Genomic DNA, 22,629 nt, shown 5'->3' on the forward strand with positions numbered 1-22,629 from the left:
ACTCATCTAGCAACTTAAATACATTTAAAGCGCCGAATATGACTCCTAACTTGAGCATCGGAGAACAATACCGGAGATCCGCCCTCGGTATGGCTTTCTAACCTATATTTGTCACATACCATGCAACACGACTGCTCATTGGAAGAAGCTCTAAGAGGGACCACCACAAGCATCCAGGTTGCCATGTAGCAACAGATTTCATGTAACAGTGTGCAAAAACAAAGAAAACTCTGAAATTTAATATGCCACAATCAAACCAACACATTACTTTTGCTGAATTTATTCTCATTCCACATTTTAACAAATTTAGACCTACACCCCTATATACATATTCATACTCTCCAAATACAAAACTTACCAAAACCCAAGGGGTGCGCAACTTCAACGCCCAAATTTATAACCAATACAACATCAAACTATACATTTTTCTGCAATTCCATACAAATTTCATCACCTCACATCACATATCGACTTTTAACAACTTGAAAAAAAAAAGGAGAATTCACACAAACATTGCTCATATTCATATTTTTATTAATTCTTATGAAGCATTAACTTTTTGAGTTGAACATTTAACATATCATGTTCGTGTCTCATTTTTTGTAGCAATGTTTCAACGATTAGCATCTCCTCTTTGAGATGGTCGATCTGTTTATTTAGTAAATTGACGGTTTCGCCCCTTCTGTCTATGCGCGTGTTGCTGTTGCTCATCCAACTTGTGTCGGAGACTACTTGGACGGTTTGTGGTCTTAGTAGCAGCACCACAATGCTTATCTGTAGAAAACCAAAACCAAAACCAAAAAGAAAATGAATGATAATTGCAAAAAGACCTTATTGCCCCTGATTAAGCCACAGATGAAAAAGGACCAAACTACCCTTAACAGTAACAAACCTGCATGAGAAGGATGACCACAGCCATGAGTATAACAACAAAGGAAGGGACATGATTCTGAGACTTGAAAGATGCAAACAGCTTTGGAATGGAATCTCTTAAATTCGATGCAGTCCCAGAAGAACCGCTGCTGCTGACCTGGCGCTTCACTTCCTGGGACACTGGAACAGTCTGAGTCATCATCGTTATGTCCCCCTGCTGACCTGGCGCTTCAGAACGTTCCGGAACCCGTGTATCTTCTATGTTTACAGCAGCAATCAAGTTGGCTACAAAGAAGAAACAAATTTGTTTATTATAGCATCATCCTACTATTTACTATTTAATATTGAACTATTTACAATCGAGTTAATCTCATAAAAGACCTTATATTCTATGTTTTTTCAGGATTAAATCTCAACTTTATTTTTTCTCTAAAAAAGACCTTGCATTTTTCATTTTGTCTGATCAGGCCCTTTTAGTTAATCTCATAAAAGACCTTATATTCTGTGATTTTTCCAGATTAAACCTCAAATTTAATTTTTGCCTGAAAAAGACCGTGTATATATATTTTTTTCATTTTTTCCGATCTGACCCTTTTAGTCATTTTTTTTCCACAAAAATGTAAAATGTGAGGGTTTTTTCGAGAAAAACTAAAAAGGTTGAGGGTTTATTTGGAAACATTTGGAAGGTTGAGGTTTTTTTTCTGAAAAAATACAAAGTTGAGGGCTTTTTCAGATAAAATGAAAAAATACAAGGTCTTTTTCAGGCAAGAAATAAAGTTGAGGTTTAATCTGAAAAAAAAAAAACACAAAATACAAGGTCTTTTATGAGATTAACCCTTATTTTCCAAACAGAAAAACTTGTAAAAATGGAGGGTTTTTTTCGGAAAAAAAAAAAAAACTAAAAATTGAGGATTTTTTCGGGGAACAGTTTGAAGTTTGAGTGTTTTTTTCGGAATAAAAGACAATGTTGAGGGTTTTTTTGGGAAAAAATACAATGTTTTTTTCAGGAAAAAAAGTACAGTTAAGGTTTAATCGGGAAAAAAAAAACACAAAATATAAGGTGTTTTTATGAGATAAACCCTTTACTATTTAGTAGAAGCTATACCTTCTTTCTCAATGTTCTTCTGTTTCAGTAACACATGTGCCTGAAAGAAAATTACACATTCATTTCTTTCTATTACAACATTCTACTTTTTTATTTTTTTATTTTTCAAGGCGTTGTACTTTGAAAATTATAGTTTATGACTTTTATTCAAAGTAAAATGCTATAAAACAATGAAATGATTTTTTTTTAAAGGAAATTGATCAAATAAGGAATGAAGAAGATACAAGTTCTATCCATGCTGCAAAAGTATCTCTGCACTCTTCAATAGTAGCCTGCACTATTTTCCCTGAAAATTATAAATTCACTAATTATTTCACTACATGACAATAAAATTTAAAGCTTATAAAGTTTAAAGCAAGCTATCAAACCTTTCCACATGGTTTTCTTAGAGAATGCAACATTCACATACACCCTTAATCTGCAACCATTATTTGAATCTGCTACCACCTCCCATAGCCCCTGTAAGCATATCAAATAAAGTGAAACAAATAGCAAAAATATGTCTTTTAATTTTGTTCTTATTATTCATACCTCTACACAAAAGTAGTCTCCATAGGGAACATCATTGATCACTTGTGATGTCTTCACAACCAAGTGACTGATTAAAAAAAAAAAGTTAAAATCATGCAACAAATCTGGAAATAGAAACGTTAGGTGAAAATAAACAGAAGAACATTAAGCAAATGTTGAATCCATATTTAAAAATGAAGTTTACCTGTTCTTGTAAACTCGAAAGTTTTGTACTTCATTGCAAGAACCAAATCTTGCACCTAAACAAAATCATTAATACAAAAGCAATATGATATTGAAAATATAAAAGCCAATTATTTTATATGTAATATATAATTATGAGTATTCAATATTGATTCATACCAAAATAAATTTTGATTGGATGCTGAAACGATACTTCACGAGCATAACCAAGTTGATCATGGGGTTTCCATGATGTGCACTTAAGATCTGGAAACCAAAAAAGATATTGATATAAAAATAAAAAATTTAAATTTCACATTTATTTAATATCAGTTTCAAAGTACACCTTTATCTCCACATTTATTGTGATATGATTCAAGGAAAGGGAGGGCCTCATCTGAGAAAAATAGACTAAAGAACTCATCCACTTTTATCTGCATAAGAGATAAAAGAAATTATAACAACTTTTTATAAACAGAAGTGAGAAATTGTATTTTTTTTTTTAATTCTTTTAAATAATGCTACCAGAAATGTAGACTCTGCAGCCAGTGTATAACCCTCAGGCACTGCACACACACACACACAAAAAAAAAACAATATTTTGAAAAATTAGAAAGAAAAGTCCTGAAATGCACTTAAGTTGAAGTACAATGCTAGTTTTTGCATAGATTTTTCAAAGTAAAATACTTTAATATGGAAGAAAATAAGAAACACTGAAAGTAGGTCATTTATAAAAGAGTAAATTACACGAACGGTCCCTATGGTTTGGGGTAATTTGCGCGCTTGGTCCCTAACTTATTTTTTCAACTCGGGAGGTCCCTACTATTTGTTTTTGTTACATGCTTGGTCCCTGTCTTACCTAAAAAGACTATTCTTTAAATAGGGAAAAATGGTGGGGTAGGTAAGGTAAGGTGAGGGGTAGGGTTGGGGTGTGTTTATTTAAATAAATTAAAAAATCAAGGGCAAAATAGTCTTTTTAGGTAGAACAAGAACCAAGCGCATAACAAAAACAAACAGCAGGGACCTTCCGAGTTAAAAAAATAAGTTAGGGACCAAACGCGCAGATTACCCTAAACCATAGGGACCATTCGTGTAATTTACTCTTTTATAAAAGACTAACCAATTGGTGCATCAGAATCCCCAACTTCCCATGCTAAAGATTTCCCAGAAGATGAACAATCAGTATTTTGAACAACAATGGTGTCATCATCTACAGCATCTTGAACTCTTGATGATCTCAATGACTCATCAGCTTCACTGCCAGGTGTACGGTTGGGATCTTCTGGAGTATTGTCACCCGTGCTGCTTCTGTTTTCACATGAGGTTGACTAATCAATATAACTATTAAACTAAAGGGAATTACAATGTTTTACAATGTTGCAATAGAAAGAAATGGAAGTAGGATTCTATAGTATTCAAATGAATAAAAGTATGTTGCTGTTTGATGCATTTAGCTAAAATTAAAAGGAAAACAAACCCATTTGTGATTTCAAGATCATCCCCTAGAGGTCTAGCTTCATCTGAATCTTCAACCATAACAATTTCAGGCTCTTCATCAATTAGCCCAGATCTTGAAACCTGAAATCAATCAAATTAAGAAGATAAGCAGTATTGAACACCAAAAAGTATCAATTTATCACAATGTGTAAGTTGTGTTGAAGATCTTAAAAACCTGTTGATCAGAAATAGCTTTACTTCCACTTCCATGTTCTAACCAACCATCATTAATGAGCTTAAAGGCTTCATCACGTGACAGGAATGATGTAAAAAAGTACTGCAAATAAGGCAAGTGATGATGTCAGCAAAAAAACAGAAATGTAGCTCATGTTATATTGCCAGAAAGATCCCTGAAAATACAGATAACTGTTGTTTAAATTGACATAAATATTAGAGAAGGATATAATCATTACTACCTTTTTTTCAGAAGCTGTTAATTCTATGGCAGTAGGGAATATTCCTGCAGTCTTTGCTCTTTTTACCTCTGTAATTTCATCAAAGTGAATTATTTTCTGCATTTGAACAGCCAACATTCCAATTAATTCAAATCATCAGATAGGAAAATGAAGGAAATAGTAACTCAGAGTTCAAGATATACCTTTGTCTCAAATCCAAATAGGTTTGAATAAAAGCATATGTGATGGAAAAACAGGTACATATGGCCCTACAATATATCAAGAATTGATAACAATCAGAAAACAGAAAAATGTATGCAACCATGTAAGAGCTTTTTAATTGGGGCAGAGGAAGGCAGGAGGGATATCTGAAATAGCAATCTCTAAGGTATTATGCCATCATTTATTACCAAAAATGGCCAAAATAGCAAAATCAGTATGGGAACTCGATACATGCAACAAATTGTAGGAGATAAAAACAGGCATCAAGATAAGAATAAAACTTATAAACTCGACATTAAAGATTAAAGGGGTCAATCATACCTGAAGAATGAAATTCTCTTGCAATGCACAGTTGAAATCTTGAATAAGGACCTAATACAACGAACAAAATAAATTAAAGAAAGATGGAGAAAAGAATATACATTCTAAAGTTGAGAGAACTATAACACTACAAATGTTCTTCCATTCTAGTCCAACAAAAAATGAGGGAGGCAAAGAAGACAAGCATTAACCAAAACTCCACTAAATGGGGCCAAAATGCTCAAGATCAATATGAGATTCCTAAGCATTGCATACTTATCTTTTATAGAGCATGATTTATCAAACTACTCCCTCCTATGTGTAAACCTTCTATTCTTGATATCAACAAATCAATCTTGTTCTCCAATCTTCCCTTTGAAGTCTCAATATATAACTTATCAAAACATTCCTCAAACGATTACACCAACAGTTTAAGCTTCCATGTATGTGTTGCCCTAGCATCAGTGTTTATGCTACTGTTTGATTCTCATTAGCGTTTCATTGTTTAGTGCCCTATAATACAGCCTCTTCATAAGCCAATCATCTAAAAGTTGAGGCATCCCCAATATCCAGGTACTATTACTACTACATCTTACACCTGGGATTGTAAGATGTATCCAAGAGAAGTCATATTAACAATGGCAACGAGTGGACAGATCACATCACCAACAACCTAACATAACTTCCATCCAACCTGAATAACTTGATAATCAAGAACATGAAAATCTGAAACCCCTAACCTCCAAAACATGATGATCAAGAATATGTAAATTTGAAACCACTGATCTCAAAGAAGTTAAAATCAAAGCAAAGAGATACGTTTCCTCCTTTTTTTCGTATTGCTTCTCTGTTAGGTTAAAACATGACCAAATTTACTGAACTACTGAAAGTGAAGATGATTACTTCTTCAGGAGGAAGACGAAACAGTTGTCGATATTCTTCGCTCCTCAACGACGGCTGAAACAAATCAACAAACAATTTAAATATACAAATTCAAGAAATAAAAAAAAAATCACAATCAGTCAAATAGTCAACTTGATCTTCAATTTCGAATCCAAATTTCACAACGAAGCTTAATCGCACCTGAAATTCGAGTTGTCTGGAAGGTGAATATGAGGATTTGGAGTTATCAGCCAGATCTGCCGGAGAGGCAGATGATGAACCATTTACTGCCGACAAAGATTCGGTGACGGCAGCAGCATCGGTTAAATTCGTCGTAGGTGATTTATCCATGGATTGTGATGGAGGTGCGATGTTGTCGCTGGAGGAGGTCGTCGCCACCGCCATGGAACGGAAGTTATAACGGAAGAATCACCGTGAAATGACGTGTCTCGGCGGCGATGGTGTGTCACTGGATGATGAACCACGTGGGTTTTTCACTTGGGAGTTGACGTTGGAAGACGGGAAAAGAAAGCGTAGGCAATTCGCCACTATACAAGTGAAGCTAACGATCTTTCCTTTTCCAGAGCTTAAATTCTTAGATACAGAGTAATGTACAGGTTTTAGTTCGTGATTTACAGTTTTGTAACGCGTTATCACTCTGATTTATAAATTTCTCCGTGGGAAATAATAATAATAACGTTTACGCGTCTTTCCATCATTCCATGATCTCGTTTGTTTTAAAATCGAACTCATGGGATAAGATACAACATCAATATGTACAATATAATATTGTATATATTGATGTTGTATCTTATCCCATGAGTTCGATCTTAAAGCTAAGTAAACTAAAAAATCACAGCACTTGTGATTCCACTCGTTTGTAGACTTGTCTAGAATCCATGATACGATAAATCATTTGATTGCAAATGTAAATGTAGTCATGAAATGCGCCTACTTAGTCAAGATTCCCCTAATAACTATTCAAGTGCATTACAAAGTTGTACATGCATGAATAATGTCCTTTCGTGAGTTATGTTTTGAAGAGAAGCAAGAATGAATCTCATAAAGTCATTAATATCAGTAGGAGATGATGTGAAATTTGTTGTAAATGAGTAAAGGGAAAATGAATCAGGAGGGTAACCAACTGTTGCGTTTGTTCTCATTTGGTCCCTTTCCTTTTTTTGTACTCAATATACCATCAAACTTGTTGTTTGTGTTCACCATAACCCTTTGACCGGCTATCACAGGTCAAAAGTCGGTCAAAAGGGCTATGGTAAACACCAACAACAAGTTCGATGGTATATTGAATACAAAAAAAAAAAAGGGACCAAATGAGTACAAACACAAAAGTTAATTACCCTCAAGAGTCATTTTCCCAAATATAACATATATAGTAATACCAAATTTTTGTAAACATTTTTTAAAGAATTTATCAAATATATTTTGAAATTGGGTCGTTGTATATTGGACTTTTTTTTAGTGCATAGCATTTTTTTTTTTGCTGATAACGTGTAGTTCAATACATATTGTGTATTTCTTTTAAAAACATATGTGGATCTAGTAAATATGACATTAGAGTGTATAACTTGTTGGACCCTGTTGAGGAGCTCCATCGTCTCTGGTGCGAGAAAACCAAATGTATCAAATGCAAAAGGTACAAACACATGTTGATTTTCTATACATGCATTCTCGTGTTTTGCCACTTTGCACGCGACGGCTTTCAAAGCAGCATGCCCTGCTAGGAAACCCCCGCTCATCAAACCGACGAGAGGAGAGACCCCAGTAAGATCCACACACGCATGCTTCCCTCCTACCCATCCAAATACCAAAATGTCGGTCAGTTTAAGTGTAGATCTTCCATCTTGCGGGTCCGTCAAAAAATTCATTTGCGCTTCTTTCTTCGTAGAAATACCTGCACGTCGACAACATCAAAGATAACATCTCTAACCACATCATGTATGTACTTGAAACCAGGGAACTCTCTACAATGAACTGCAAATTCCCCAAAGGTATACAAACATGCCTTGCGGCAAACTCGGCATATATCGTCAATTGGGAATATAGGAATCATGAAGCGGTAACGAATGATAGTTTAGTACTCCACAGGAGACATATGTTGGTCAAGGCCATCAATAGGGATATTTAGCAGAAATCCTAGGCATGAGGTGCCCGAAGACTCTCAAAAACTATTTTCTATCTAACAGTCATGTCGAAATCAACTTTCATATCTTTGATGATTTTGCTAAAAATAGCACACATCAATGCTTTTTGGGATTTAGGGGACGGTGTCCTTATTAGTGAAACCGCTACAGTCGAATCTCGTAATCGTATCGCGAAGACAAGTCATAGCACATAGGTAATCAGAGTCCATACCACATATGTCACTGTCAAGTAAGATGTGGTCTTGTAATGCCCAAGATTGAGCCATCAAGGCTACAAATGCATAAGAGGAAACCTTGTATGCCGAGTACAAACCCAAACTATCGAAACGAATAGGTAAGGAAGCCAGACGTTACTGAATGTCTCCAAAGAAGGGGCCTCCACATACCACCATATCCTCGATAGACCTGTGCAATCCTTTGTCAAAGAACAAAGATGCCTCTTCTATGTACACCGACTAACATGTCCTTAAACCAAAAAAAAAAAAAAGTTTTGCAATGCCCATACATGATCGAAGCAAAAGGAGCTCACTCTGCGGGTCATATAGGTGTGGAAGAAGAATCATCAAATCAACAACATTGAGCGCTCTCTTCATGGCCAGCCCGCTAATAAACTATGCATCTCTGCTAACTGCCCCCCCCCATGGAGCTTCACCCCTTGGGAATAAATCGGCATGAAGCTTCCTACCATCATAGGAGGGTTTACCGATAAATTTTCGGTTTTAGACAACTTTTCGGAATAAACCTTAACTTTCCTTCATCTGAAAAATCTCTCAGATATTTCCAAAAAAAAAACTATCAAATGTGAGGGGTTTTTGTAGCACACGGATTCCCATGTATTATTTTTATTCTCTTAATTTTTGAATGATGTGAGGAGACTCGGCGAGTTGGAGTCTAAACTCGCCGAGTAGGATCGCGGTTTTGCACGCGGGTTCGCGTCTGTTCTCAGCGAGTCCACACTGTTTAATGAAACCCTAATTTCCAGGGTTTGAGACCTATTTAAAGGGGCTTATGGCCGTCATTTGCGGCCACCAACCCCAAAGAGAAACCCTAAAGAGATTTTGAGCGTTTTGGGAGAGAAAGGAGGCCATTGTTAACCTTTGAAGCTTTGTTTGGCAAGGCAAAGGAGTTTCTAGCCAAGAAGAGGCAAGGGAGGTGGACATCCTTCGAATTTGGAGCTCAGAGCATCATTTTGGAGGTATATTTTGGCTCCCCTTTTCTGTTATTATGATGAACATGGGGGTTTAGGGTTTCTTGACCCCTTTGTTGGTTAGATTTGATGTCCATTTCGTCCCTATTTGTGATGAGGCTTGAAATGGGATCCATAGAGGTCCAGAGAAGCTTTATTCCTTAAGCTTTTTGAGGATTCATGAGAGTTTTGACCAAGGGTTATGAGATATGGGGCTAAAACATCATATAGGAGCAAATAGTTGTTATTTGAGCACCAAGATTTGGACTTTACGTGATTATCATGCTTGGGGAGGCCAGATCTATGATTGTATGGAACAGATCTGACCTCAGAAGTGAGTTTGAGTTTATGCATGGCATGAACTCACCGAGTCTGAAGAACAGACTTGGCGAGTAGCATGAAGTTTGCCCGTAACCACTCAGCGAGTGGTCTTGTCGAGTTGAGGGGTCGACTCAGTGAGTCAGGGGGACTGAGTCAAGCCGAAACTCGCCGAGTTGTTCTTGAGACTCGGCGAGTTGAGTCGTGGTGGCCCCGAGATTCATGCCAGGTGGAACTCGTCGAGTTAGAGAATTACTCGGCGTGTCAAGAGAGGATCCAAGAGGGTCAGTGGACACGTATAGACTTGCCGAGTCGCCCTAGTGCACTCGCCGAGTCCGGTCAAAGTTGACCGTTGACCTTGTTGACCTTTAGGGTTGAGTGCAGTTGTATTTATGAGTGTATTACTTTGTGTGATTAGGCGGAGGCTAGCTCACATTTATCCCGAGACAGATATTCACCGAGACATCGAGGTGAGTCTTCTCACTATACTTACCTAGAGTGGTATATTGTGTAGACCAGAGGGTCTTATGTGTTATGTATGAGATTATGTGCTATGTGTTTATGTGTATGTTGTATGTTGTTATAGACCGGACCGAAGGGTCCAACGATACAGACCGGGCCGGAGGGCCCAACGAGCTATGACCGGACCAGAGGGTCCAACGAGCTACGGGACTGGAGGGTCCCGCTGAGACACACCGACTGGAGGGTTGTATTATAGCCTTTAGTGGCGTATGTGTTGTATGTGGTATTTTAGGGAACTCACTGAGCATTTATGCTTACAGTTGTTGTGTGATGTGTTTCAGGTACCAGCGATGAGCGCGGGAAGGCGCCGGCATGATTCGTACACACTTGTGGAGTTTATGTTTTGATTATGGGGAGATGTCTTGTGATAAATACATTTGAAACAATATGTTGATGATATTTTGTGAAAAATGATGGTTTTGAAAATGAAAATTTTGTTTTGAAAATTTACGTTGTTACAAGTTGGTATCAGAGCCTTGGTTTGAGGGTTTCGGATGCATCTTCGGGTGTATCTGAACTCAAACTGAGGAATTGAGGAGAATTTTTATAATAAAATAAATTTTTTGAAAAAGAGTATCAGAGTTTTGAGACAAACAGAGCAGATCCGTGTGTACGATCAGCCAGCGCCCGAGCGACGAATTCCCCAAAAGTACCCTTACTTTATATGTTATGAGATATGTTATATTATGCATGCTAGAGTAGGCTAAGTATACATATTAGGACTAGAGTGGCCTGATTTGTGATGCCTTAGCCTAGGAGTTTTCTGCTGCTGAGATGCTTTGAGAGTGAGTGATAGCAGTTAGGAGCTCATGAGAATAGAGTACTTGTAATCCAAGATCTAAGGAGGAGGACTTGAAGTGAATGCTGGTGCGGTGTGGTCAGTAGTATTGGACCTGTACTACTGAAGACACCGGATCAGTGGGCATTTCAAGTAAGAATCTGTTGGACGACGGAGGACAAGTAGGTTTGCGTCATCGAATATGAGCATGTTCGATCAAATCTCTGATAATTTTTGTTGTATTTCAGAGACATCATGGTTGGGACTCGACACACACCTGAGACTAATGGTTTCAGCGACGAGGATATCCATCGGATGATTCATGAGGAGGTGGCTGCTGCCATCCGCGTTGAGATTCCTAAGATGTTTAGAGACATCAAGACCACGTTGATCGAGACTTTTGATGAGCAATACGCTGCGTTGACTGAGGCTGCTGCAGCTGCAGCTACTGCTGCTGTTGCTGCTGCCAGACCTCAGGGAGGTGACTCGTTGTTGTTCCGGGAGTTCAGCAACATGAAGCCACCAGAGTTCGACGGGACACAGGACCCGATTGCCGCCATGAGGTGGATCTCTGACATTGAGGGATGTTTCTATACGTGCTCTTGTCCAGAGCACTTGAGGGTTCGGTTCGCCTTGAACCAGCTCCGCCTGGGAGCGAAGGATTGGTGGAAGTTCGTGACGGCAAACTTTACTTTGACTGAGATTTTTGAGGTGACCTGGGAGAGGTTCACCGCTATGTTCCGAGAGGAGTATGTTCCCCCGGTGGAGAGGGAACGGTTGATCCAGGAGTTCTTGACCCTCAAGCAGGGTACTGATTCAGTGACTGTCATCACCAGGAAGTTCCATGAGAGGGCGATGTTTTTCCCTGAGCAGGTGTCGACGGAGCAGGCTAGCATGAGCCGTTATCTGGGTGTTCTAAGGAGAGATATACGGGAGTTCGTGGCGAACTCGACTTACCGGACATTTGCTGAGCTCCAGGCAAATGCCCGGAAGAGGGAGATCGAGCTGGAGACTCAGGCCAGGGAGGAGGACGAGTCTCAGAGGATGGATCGGCGGCCGGCCCAGTCTCAGCCGACAGCCAAGCGGGCTAGACCCTATGATTCAAGATCTAGGGGCGCGAAGGGCCGCACTTGTGGGAAGTGCGGTAAGAGTCATGAGGGGTCTTGCAGAGCTGGAGTATGTTACAAGTGTGGGAAGGAGGGGCATATCGCGAGGGAATGCCCCAAGGGATTTTCGGTTTGCTTTCATTGCAACCAGACCGGCCATCGGAAGGCCGAGTGCCCCGCAGCTTCTACAGGGATCAGCGCAGGGATCTGCGCCTGCTGCTAGGGTTATCAAGACTCGGACGGTGAAGGCCGAGGCCCCCGAGGGCTCGTGGGAGAGCATTTCAGTTGACCGCGGAGGAGGTCCACGCAGCGCCTGATGTTGTGGCTGGTATGTATTTTCCTTTCATCTTTTATTTGAGTTGAGATTTTATGCTTATATGATCATATGCGTAGGTACTTTTCTTGTGAATTATGTGCCTGCTTTGGTGTTATTTGACTCGGGTGCGAGTCGGTCGTTTATTTCCATAGCATTTAGTCAGCATATTAGTACCCGTCGAGAGACATTGGATCGGCCTCTGCGAGTTTCCATAGCTGATGAGCGAGCTGTGTATGCTTCAGATGTGATTAGAGGATGTGTCCTTGAGATCTTCGGTGTGGAGTTTCCGATAGATCTGGTCCCGATCGCGATGGGGGACGTGTGTGTGATAGTGGGTATGGATTGGTTGAGCCATTATGGAGCTGTGATAGACTGCAAGCGTCAATTGGTGTCGATTCGAGACCCTAGTGGGGGAGTTCTTTCGGTGTACGGCGAGGGTACACGTTCAGGGTCAGCATTTTGTTCGGCCGCCAGAGCGAGACAGAGTCTACAGAAGGGCTGTAGGGGTTTTGTGGCATATGTGATGGATGCGAGAGCTGATATTGAGAGACCGAGGTCAGTTGATGAGGTTCCGATAGTGCGTGAGTTCCCAGATGTGTTTCCAGAGGACTTGTCGGGTGTGCCTCCGGAGAGGCAGGTAGAGTTCGATATTGAGTTGGTTCCAGGAGCTGCGCCTATCGCTAAGGCGTCGTATCTCCTTGCGCCTCCGGAGATGCAGGAGTTATCCTCGCAGCTTCAAGAACTGCTGGGGAAGGGGTTTATCAGGCCGAGCAGTTCGCCTTGGGGAGCGCCTATCCTTTTTGTCAAGAAGAAGGATGGCTCGCTTCGGATGTGCATTGATTATCGTGAGCTGAATAAGCTAACGGTCAAGAACCGTTACCCGTTGCCAAGGATCGATGATTTGTTTGATCAGCTGCAGGGAGCATCTTGGTTCTCCAAGATCGATTTGATGTCTGGGTATCATCAGGTGAGGGTGCGAGAGGAGGACGTGCAGAAGACAGCCTTTCGGACTCGTTATGGGCATTACGAATTCGTGGTGATGCCTTTCGGACTCACCAACGCACCAGCGGTGTTCATGGATCTCATGAACAGGGTGTGCAGACCAATGCTGGATCGCTCGGTGATCGTGTTCATCGATGACATTCTGGTGTATTCGAGATCCAGAGAGCAGCATGAGGAGCATTTGAGGGAGATCCTCGGAGTTTTGAGATCGGAGAGGCTTTATGCCAAGTTCTCTAAATGTGAGTTCTGGTTACGAGAGGTCCAGTTTTTGGGGCATCTCGATAACCAGAAGGGGATTTTAGTCGACCCGGCCAAGGTTGAGGCGGTTATGAGGTGGGAGGTGCCGAGATCACCCACCGAGATCAGGAGTTTTCTGGGATTGGTCAGCTATTATCGGAGATTTATTAAGGATTTCTCCAAGATCGCTGTGCCCCTCACCAGGTTGACCCGGAAGGGTGTTGCGTTTTCTTGGGGTCCAGAGCAACAGACCTCATTCGAGACACTTCGCAGGAAGTTATGTGAAGCCCCAGTATTAGCCCTTCCGGAAGGGATGGAGGATTTTGTGGTTTATTGTGACGCATCGATATCCGGATTGGGAGCGGTGCTTATGCAGAGAGGACATGTGATAGCATATGCATCGAGGCAACTTAAGCCTCACGAGTCGAGGCATCCCACGCATGATTTGGAGCTGGGGGCGGTAGTGTTCGCTCTCAAGATCTGGCGACACTACCTGTACGGGGTTCGATGTACGATATATACGGACCACAAGAGCTTGAAGTATTTGATGGATCAGCCCAGCCTGAATATGCGTCAGAGGAGGTGGTTGGACGTGGTCAAGGATTATGATTGTGAGATCCTGTACCACCCGGGCAGGGCTAATGTTGTAGCCGATGCACTGAGCCGTAGGGCGGAGAGCGCCCCATTGCGTGATGTATGTTTGAGATTGATAGTGATGACCCCGGTTTTGGATGCTATTCGAGGGGCCCAGGCTGAGGTTGTGCAGCCTGAGAGCCAGAAGAGGGAACGAGTTGTCGGGCTAGTATCAGAGTTCGTTACCGATAGTCGGGGGCTTATGACATTTCAGGGTCGGATTTGGGTACCGTCTGTGGGCGGGATGCGTACCATTTTGATGGAGGAGGCTCATCGATCGAAATTCTCGATCCATCCCGGGGCCACTTAGATGTTTTTGGACCTGAAAAAGGATTATTGGTGGCCCTGTATGAAGAGGGATGTCGCATGGTTTGTAGAGAGATGCTTGACCTGTCGCAGGGTTAAGGCCGAGCATCAGCGTCCACATGGTAAGTTGCATCCCTTAGAGATTCCCGAGTGGAAATGGGAACAGATTACCATGGACTTCATCACCAAATTGCCTAGAACTGCGAAGGGTGTCGATGCAATTTGGGTGATTGTGGATAGGTTGACAAAGAGTGCTCATTTCCTGGCCATCAGTGAGAGCTCTTCTGCGGAAAAGTTGGCGGAGATGTACGTGAGAGAGATGGTATCACGACATAGAGTGCCGATTTCGATTGTCTCAGATCGAGATGTACGTTTCACTTCCAGATTATGGAAGAAGTTTCATGAGGAATTGGGAACGAAACTGCATTTTAGTACTGCGTACCACCCCCAGACCGACGGGCAGAGTGAGCGGACGATTCAAACGCTCGAGGACATGCTCCGAGCATGTGTGTTGGATTTCGGCGGAAGTTGGGACACATTTTTGCCCTTGGCGGAGTTCTCTTATAACAACAGCCATCATTCGAGCATTGGCATGCCGCCCTTTGAGCTATTGTATGGGAGGAGGTGTCAGACCCCTATCTGCTGGGGAGAAGTAGGGCAGCGCGTGATGGGTAGTACCGAGATCGTGCTTCAAACGACAGAGCAGATCCAGCAGGTCAGACAGAGGTTGTTGACCACTCAGAGTCGTCAGAAAAGCTATGCGGACAGACGCCGGTCCGAGCTTAAGTTTCAGGTCGGCGACTTTGTGCTCCTGAAGGTCTCTCCTTGGAAAGGAGTGATTCGATTCAGGAAGAGGGGCAAGTTGGGGCCCCGATATATTGGCCCTTTCAGGGTGGTCGCGAGGATAGGCAGGGTAGCCTATCGTTTGGAGTTTCCAGCAGAGTTGGGTCAGATTCACGACACTTTCCACGTGTCGCAGTTGCGAAAGTGCGTAGCCGACGAGTCGGCAGTAGTGCCACTAGAAGATATTCAGGTGGATGCGAGCCTGAATTACGCTGAGAGACCAGTGGCGATCAGAGATCGGAAGATCAAGGTCCTGAGGAATAAAGAGGTGCCACTGGTGCAGGTCCAATGGCACCATCGGAAAGGGTCAGAGTTAACTTGGGAGCCGGAGCGTGAGATGCGTGAGCAGCATCCGGAGTTATTTGCAGAGTGAGACTTCGAGGGCGAAGTCTGATTCTAGTGGGGGAGAATTGTAACACCCGGATTCCCAGGTATTATTTTTATTCTCTTAATTTTTGAATGATGTGAGGAGACTCGGCGAGTTGGAGTCTAAACTCGCCGAGTAGGATCGTGGTTTTGCACGTGGGTTCGCGTCTGGACTCGGCGAGTCCAAATGTGGACTCGGCGAGTCCACGCTGTTTAATGAAACCCTAATTTCTAGGGTTTGAGACCTATTTAAAGGGGCTTATGGCCGTCATTTGCGGCCACCAACCCCAGAGAGAAACCCTAAAGAGATTTTGAGCGTTTTGGGAGAGAAAGGAGGCCATTGTTAACCTTTGAAGCTTTGTTTGGCAAGGCAAAGGAGTTTCTAGCCAAGAGGAGGCAAGGGAGGTGGACATCCTTCGAATTTGGAGCTCAGAGCATCATTTTGGAGGTATATTTTGGCTCCCCTAGTGCACTCGCCGAGTCCGGTCAAAGTTGACCGTTGACCTTGTTGACCTTTAGGGTTGAGTGCAGTTGTATTTATGAGTGTATTACTTTGTCTGATTAGGCGGAGGCTAGATCACATTTATCCCGAGACAGATATTCACCGAGACATCGAGGTGAGTCTTCTCATTATACTTACCTAGAGTGGTATATTGTGTAGACCAGAGGGTCTTATGTGTTATGTATGAGATTATGTGCTATGTGCTATGTGTATGTTGTATGTTGTTATAGACCGGACCGAAGGGTCCAACGATACAGACCGGACCGGAGGGCCCAACGAGCTATGACCGGACCAGAGGGTCCAACGAGCTACGGGACTGGAGGGTCCCGCTGAGACACACCGACCGGAGGGTCGTATTATAGCCTTGAGTGGCGTATTTGTTGTATGTGGTATTTTGGGGAACTCACTAAGCATTTATGCTTACAGTTGGTGTGTGATGTGTTTCAGGTACCAGCGATGAGCGCGGGAAGGCGCCGGCATGATCCGTACACACTTGTGGAGTTTATGTTTTGATTCTGGGGAGATGTCTTGTGATAAATACATTTGAAACAATATGTTGATGATATTTTGTGAAAAATGATGGATTTGAAAATGCAAAATTTGTTTTGAAAATTTACGTTGTTACAGTTTTCAAGAAAAAAAGTTGAGAAGTTTTTTCCGAAAAAAAATGTTTAAATTCGTAAGATTACCGGTAAACCTATTAAAATTGTCAAGTTGAAAAAAATGAAAAAAAATGCAAAGTCTTTTTTAGAAAACGAAATAAAATTGAAGTTTAATTGGAAAAAATTCAATATGTAAGAATTTTTTTTTATGATTTTTGAACTCTTTCATAAAAATCTAAAATTTAGCACTAATATGGCACAATAATAAAGGATTTCTTGAATGTATTTCGGATCATAGAAACGCTCATTATTATATAAATATATATATATATATATATATATATATATATATATATATATATATATATAGAGAGAGAGAGAGAGAGAGGATTAGTTTCATGTGAGACGGCCTAATTTTATGAGACCGTGAGACGCATATTTTTTTATTATTTTTATTTTTTTTAATTTTTTTTAGTTAATTCAAGTTCCGAAAATAATATTTAAAAAAAGAATTTTTGGATTTTTCCATTTATTTTGCATTTTAAAATTATTTTTTAGAATATGTACAGTGTAATATTCTATTAGAATATTTCACATATTATTTAAAAAAATGGATTTTTTTAATTTTTTTTTTTAATTTTTTTTAGTTAATTCAAGTTCCGAAAATAATATTTAAAAAAAGAATTTTTAGATTTTTCCATTTATTTTGCATTTTAAAATTATTTTTTAGAATATATCAGTTTAATATTCTATTAAATATATAATTTTAATACATGCGTGTTCTGTACAGTTTTAGACACCAAAAAAATATAACATAAATCAAAACTGATAAAATGATGAGTCTTGAGTACGCTCCATTATCTCAAAAGCTGGCATCGGTACCTGTCTACTGATGACCTGAGAATACAAGTTATTTTGAAAGAGTTTATCAGCATTAAGCTGGTGAGTTCATAAGTATTTTAGTGTCAATGTTCGTTGTCAAAAACGTTTGAACCTGTCTCAATGTATAAGTTTGTAAAAATGTAAGTAAATGTTTAAAAGTGTTTGCAAAAGTTTGAATCTCTCAGAAAATCCTATATTTTCTATAAAAGTAACCTTCTACCGAGGCTTAAATGTTTTGTAAACTCGTCTGTTGTAAAAGTGTGTAATTACCCAAGTATAACTATCATTTGATAAAATATAGTTCATACATTAATGCTTAAGTGAGATTATCACCAAAATATGCAATGGGTAAATCATTGTAGTACTGTAGTTTTGTATAATAAGAACTACTGTTGTACTAATTACTACTACCTTAAACCGGATTTATATTAAGGTATAATGTGATAATTGCACCATACTATCGACTGATAACAACGACATAAAGAACGGTCGTAATAACGGAATGACGTTTGGCACCCGCAGACCTGCAGGTCCGGCTGTAGCTAGCAGCAAGGTGTAGGATAGTCAATCCAGTATAGATCTATACGCAAACTCAACGCTCTCCCTCCAAGAGAATTCTGGCTACAACTCGGGCCATGACATTTAAGGCATGCTCCGATACAGTGGATCACATTTGTTATCGTATTCTTGCATATGTGATGAAATGTTTCTTGTTCTAGTATAGTTGTATATGTTCTCGTAGTATAGTTGTATATATTCTCTTCCTAGTATAGACTCATGAATGAACTGACTCATTGATCTAGCAGTTGTAATAGTATGGTTCTGTGTTACCCCGATGGTAACTTGTTAATGGTGCGTCTAGTACGTATGGTTATGGAAGTACTTTTATGTCTATATATGTATATTTGATATGTAATTAACATGGAAACGACCTTCGGATGGTCACCCAAAATCCCACCAGACCACATCCAAATCGAGGAAAAGGAAATAGGGTGGATGGCCTTCCTAAGCCCTTTAAACATTATTTATACGTCTATACATATATGGGCATGCAATTTATAATATAAAAACATAAATAAGTATTTATAAGACATTTGAAACATAAGTATTATTTTTAAAGAAAGATTGACTTGATGTCAATCTATAAAACAATTTGAAGGCGTAGATTTGATTAAAACAGATTAAGTATAAGGAACATTTGTTTAAATCACAGTTGCAATGTAAATTCGAAAAGTAAATGGGTTTGGAAAACATTTAGAAGTAAAACAGTTTGATAGGTAGTTTGAATAGTGATAAAATCATGGTTTCCCTAGTTATTAATCACATGTGCTTAATGCAATCACATGTGATTGAAACAATAACTATAAGTATTTAACTTGTATCCCCCCTTGAAAGCATATAAAAGCATTTAGAATATTTAAAAAGGTTGATTAAGGGGTATGAAACTCACATGATTGATTGAAGAAAGCGAGATGGAAAACCGGGCAGAGTTTCGTCTCGGAAAACGGATTTTTCTCGGGATTCTCGGGAATCTCGGGAGTAAAATCGACCCTCGGGACTTGAGCAAAAAGACCAGAGCTTCGGGTTATAACGGGCACGGAAAACGAGGCAAGGTTGTGAGAGAGAGAAGAGAAATGAGCAACATTTTTAGAAAGCCTCGCATCCTATTTATAGGAAGGCTGAACTGCCTCCGTACGCGGGGCGTACGCTCGTACGCAGCGCGTACGCGTACGTCATGCATGACCGAAGCCTCGACTGCCTCGGTTCGGATGGGACGGGTTGCTGGGTACGCGGGTCGGACGGGACAGCGGGTCGGATGGGTCGGAGCTTCGGACGGGTCGGACGGTTTAGAATTCTTCGGATAGTGCGACGTGGACGATCCGAGACCCTCGATCTCAGTACGCGGGGCGTACGAAGGTACGCAGGGCGTACTTCGGTCCAATCCGATGACTCCCCTTCGGATATTACCGGGAATTTATAATTAAATTTACATTTATTATAAATAAACTTCAAAAATTCATATCTCCCTCATACGAACTCCGTTTTTGACGTTCTTTATATCCACGCGAAGGTGAGACCATGATCTACAACTTTCGTTTAGATTCCGTTGACAAATTCCGAAATTATTTTTATTATTTATTTATTAAAATGACGTGATTAAGGAATTTCTTCAAAATTTCATAACTTCCTCATCCGAAGTCAGATTTGGACGTTCTTTTTATGTACGCAAACCTTGATATGATTCCTACTACTTTATTTAATCCGAACAAGATTTTAGGAAGGTTACATTTTGACATAATTTTGATCGGTTTTACATTACATTGACTCGAAATATCGGGTTGTCACAGATTGCCTCATAACATACTACAAATTATGTTGTCATAGTCCAAGAAGCAACCAAATATATTTAAAACTCTTCCATGAAATGGCTCCTTGGAGGATAATTAGCAAGTCAGATAAATACCAAAAGTAAGATATGTTATTTTATTGTTTTGGGACTTATTTAGGATTTTTTGGTATACTATATAAAGGCCCCTATCCCTCATACTTTCGTCCATGCCTTCTTAAAGAAGATAGGGCCGAAATTCTTACCTCTCTCCTCTCTCTCTCTCTCTCTTCAAGCTCCTTGGTTGCTAGTGTCACACCCCCAAACCAGAACGGCGGAATCGTTCGAGGGTGGATGACTTCATGTAGTATCGTAACAATTGAATACATAGTAAAGAAAGTAAACATAACCATCATATATATAATTTAAGAGTTACATTGTTGGATGATACTTGTTTCAAAAACAAATTACAATATGATGACAAAATGAGTTTAAAACTGACGCTTTAGCATCACTTCTCCAAAAGCTGAAGTTTACCTGTATTACTGAATCCCTGAGAAATACAAGTAGATTTGAAAGAGTAGATAAGCATTTAAGATGGTGAGTTCATAAGTATTTAATGTCAATGTTTGTATAAATTTGAAGGAATTTGTTTATAGATGTTTGAAAACTCCTATAAAATCCTATATTTCCTACTAGTATAAAAGTAGTCTTCTACTAAGACCCAACTGTTTCGAATATTGTTTCTAAAATTCCAATATTTTTCCATAAGTGTAAGGTAGTTAAAAAGTTCCAAAAATTATTATGCAATAGTGTTTTTCATGCTTAGAATAGTAGATTTATGTATGTAAAAGAATCGCTAAGGCATTAGATAACCTCGTAAACCAACGTGTTTTTAATACTTCATGTGAGTTTTATAACCATACTATTGACCCAGACTGCCTGTAACAACGTTCTTCAGGCGTTGGAATGTTATGACGTTTGTCACCCCAGACCTGCCGGTCTAACTGTAGCTAACAACTTAGGTGTGGGATTGTTAATCCCGTATAGATCTATACACAAGTATCACGCTCTCCCTACAAGAGATTGTGGTATATAATACATGACTTTAACTTCATACTCGAAAGTACGTGAAGTTGAACGTCTCACAAAACTTAGTATTAAATAGATTTACGTATGAAAAGGTCATTTGTTCTTGTATATGAAAGTATTTCCTTGATATAGGACTTATAGTATGTAAAATCTCTTGAATATCTAGTAAACTATACCTATTATAGTTTTTCTCAAATGTAGGATTCGTTGTATGATAAACCCTAGTGCAGTATCAGCTTGGTATGTAAGTATAACATTTGTAATAGCACTATTGAACATTTATACACCAAAATATAAATAAAGTGTTTGATATTTGTATAACAACATGTTTTTACTCTTAAAGGACAAAATGTTATTAAATAGGTGTTGCATGCGAATGTTTTCATATGATAGTTATGAATCACATATGATTTGTTATATAAAGATAAGTGTAGTAAAAGTTTAATGTTTTCCACACGAGGGTAACCATGTGTTTACTTGTATTCCCCCCTTTGAAAGTGTATAAAAGCATTTATAAAGTATTTGAAAACGTAGTTGTAGGGGTATGAACTCGCTTGATAGACAGAAGAAGGTGAAACGAAAACTGAGCAGAACTTCGACTAGGGAAAGTTGAATTTCTCAGGATTCTCGGGAATCTCGGGAGTGAAAAACCTTCCTTCGGAACTTGGGTATGAAGAACAGGGCTTTGGGATGGCTTCGGGGGATTCAAACGCAGAGCTTCGTCGCGAGAGAGAGAGAGAGAGAGAGAGAGAGAAGAAATGAGCAATGGAACCCAACACCTTCGGCTGCTATTTATAGCCCTATTTTGGGCACCACGTCGTGGTACACCTCACCACGTCGTGGTGAGGGATTCTATCCTCTTTCGTTGACGAGATGTTTTCTGATGGACCTGGCACCCATAGGTCACAATACCACGTCGTGGTGGGCTTGACAGCCTCGAATTTTGTGCCGAAAACTTGTAAAATTCATAACTTCCGTGTACGAGCTCCGTTTTTAACGTTCTTTATATCTACGCGTAGGTGGGATTATGCTCTATAACTCTAGTTTAGACTCCGTCGGCAAATTTTGACTTTATTTTTATTTTTATTTATTTTTAACGGGTCGGGACACGAAAAGTCCGTTAAAAATCCATAACTTCTTCATGCGAGGTCCATTCTCGTCAGACTTATACCGTTGTGCTACTATTGTTGAGATCTTCGATTCTCATTTAGATTGTATTGGCTAAAAATCTCTCGATCTCTATTTCAAGTATTTTAGCTGTCTGCTGCTATATTTGGAACTTGGAAAAATCATAACTTTCTCATACGAAGTCAGATTTGGACGTTCTTTTATATACGCATACGGTCTAATGATATCTACAACTCTCATTTATATACCTAAGGCTAAACATAATTGTATTGAAACTTCGCGTTTTACGTTTATCAGTATTGTCGGTTTTTACTGTGACTCTTAGATTGGTCATAACTTCTTCGTTATAACTCGG

At 39.8% G+C, this 22,629-nt stretch overlaps 1 protein-coding gene across 1 annotated transcript; it reads right to left on the bottom strand.

The window, feature by feature from the left end:
- Positions 1-354: 354 nt before the first annotated feature.
- Positions 355-6,545, bottom strand: VAD1 (GRAM domain family protein). Its single transcript, XM_079032241.1, has 18 exons — positions 6,169-6,545; positions 5,989-6,042; positions 5,107-5,157; positions 4,767-4,832; positions 4,585-4,680; positions 4,344-4,445; positions 4,149-4,249; positions 3,792-3,979; positions 3,197-3,237; positions 3,018-3,105; positions 2,852-2,938; positions 2,694-2,748; positions 2,510-2,576; positions 2,347-2,437; positions 2,203-2,264; positions 1,979-2,018; positions 893-1,158; positions 355-774 (listed from the first exon to the last, which is right to left on the bottom strand). The coding sequence occupies exons 1-18, from the start codon at positions 6,370-6,372 to the stop codon at positions 535-537; spliced, it is 1,899 nt and encodes a 632-aa protein (XP_078888367.1). The 5' UTR covers positions 6,373-6,545; the 3' UTR covers positions 355-534.
- Between the last annotated feature and the right edge of the window lie 16,084 nt (positions 6,546-22,629).

This window comes from Lactuca serriola, chromosome 3 (genome assembly GCF_051521515.1).
Source record: "Lactuca serriola cultivar US96UC23 chromosome 3, Lser_US96UC23_V15, whole genome shotgun sequence".
NCBI lineage: Eukaryota > Viridiplantae > Streptophyta > Magnoliopsida > Asterales > Asteraceae > Lactuca > Lactuca serriola.

Bases quoted from the DNA above. Each gene is read 5' to 3' on its own strand.
- VAD1 (XM_079032241.1), bottom strand. From the start codon at position 6,372: ATGGCGGTGGCGACGACCTCCTCCAGCGACAACATCGCACCTCCATCA. The intron at 2,749-2,851 runs GTATGAATCAAT...GATTTTGTTTAG, and splicing joins TCCAATCAAAATTTATTTTG to GTGCAAGATTTGGTTCTTGC. The intron at 2,265-2,346 runs GTTTGATAGCTT...TATAATTTTCAG, and splicing joins TAAGAAAACCATGTGGAAAG to GGAAAATAGTGCAGGCTACT.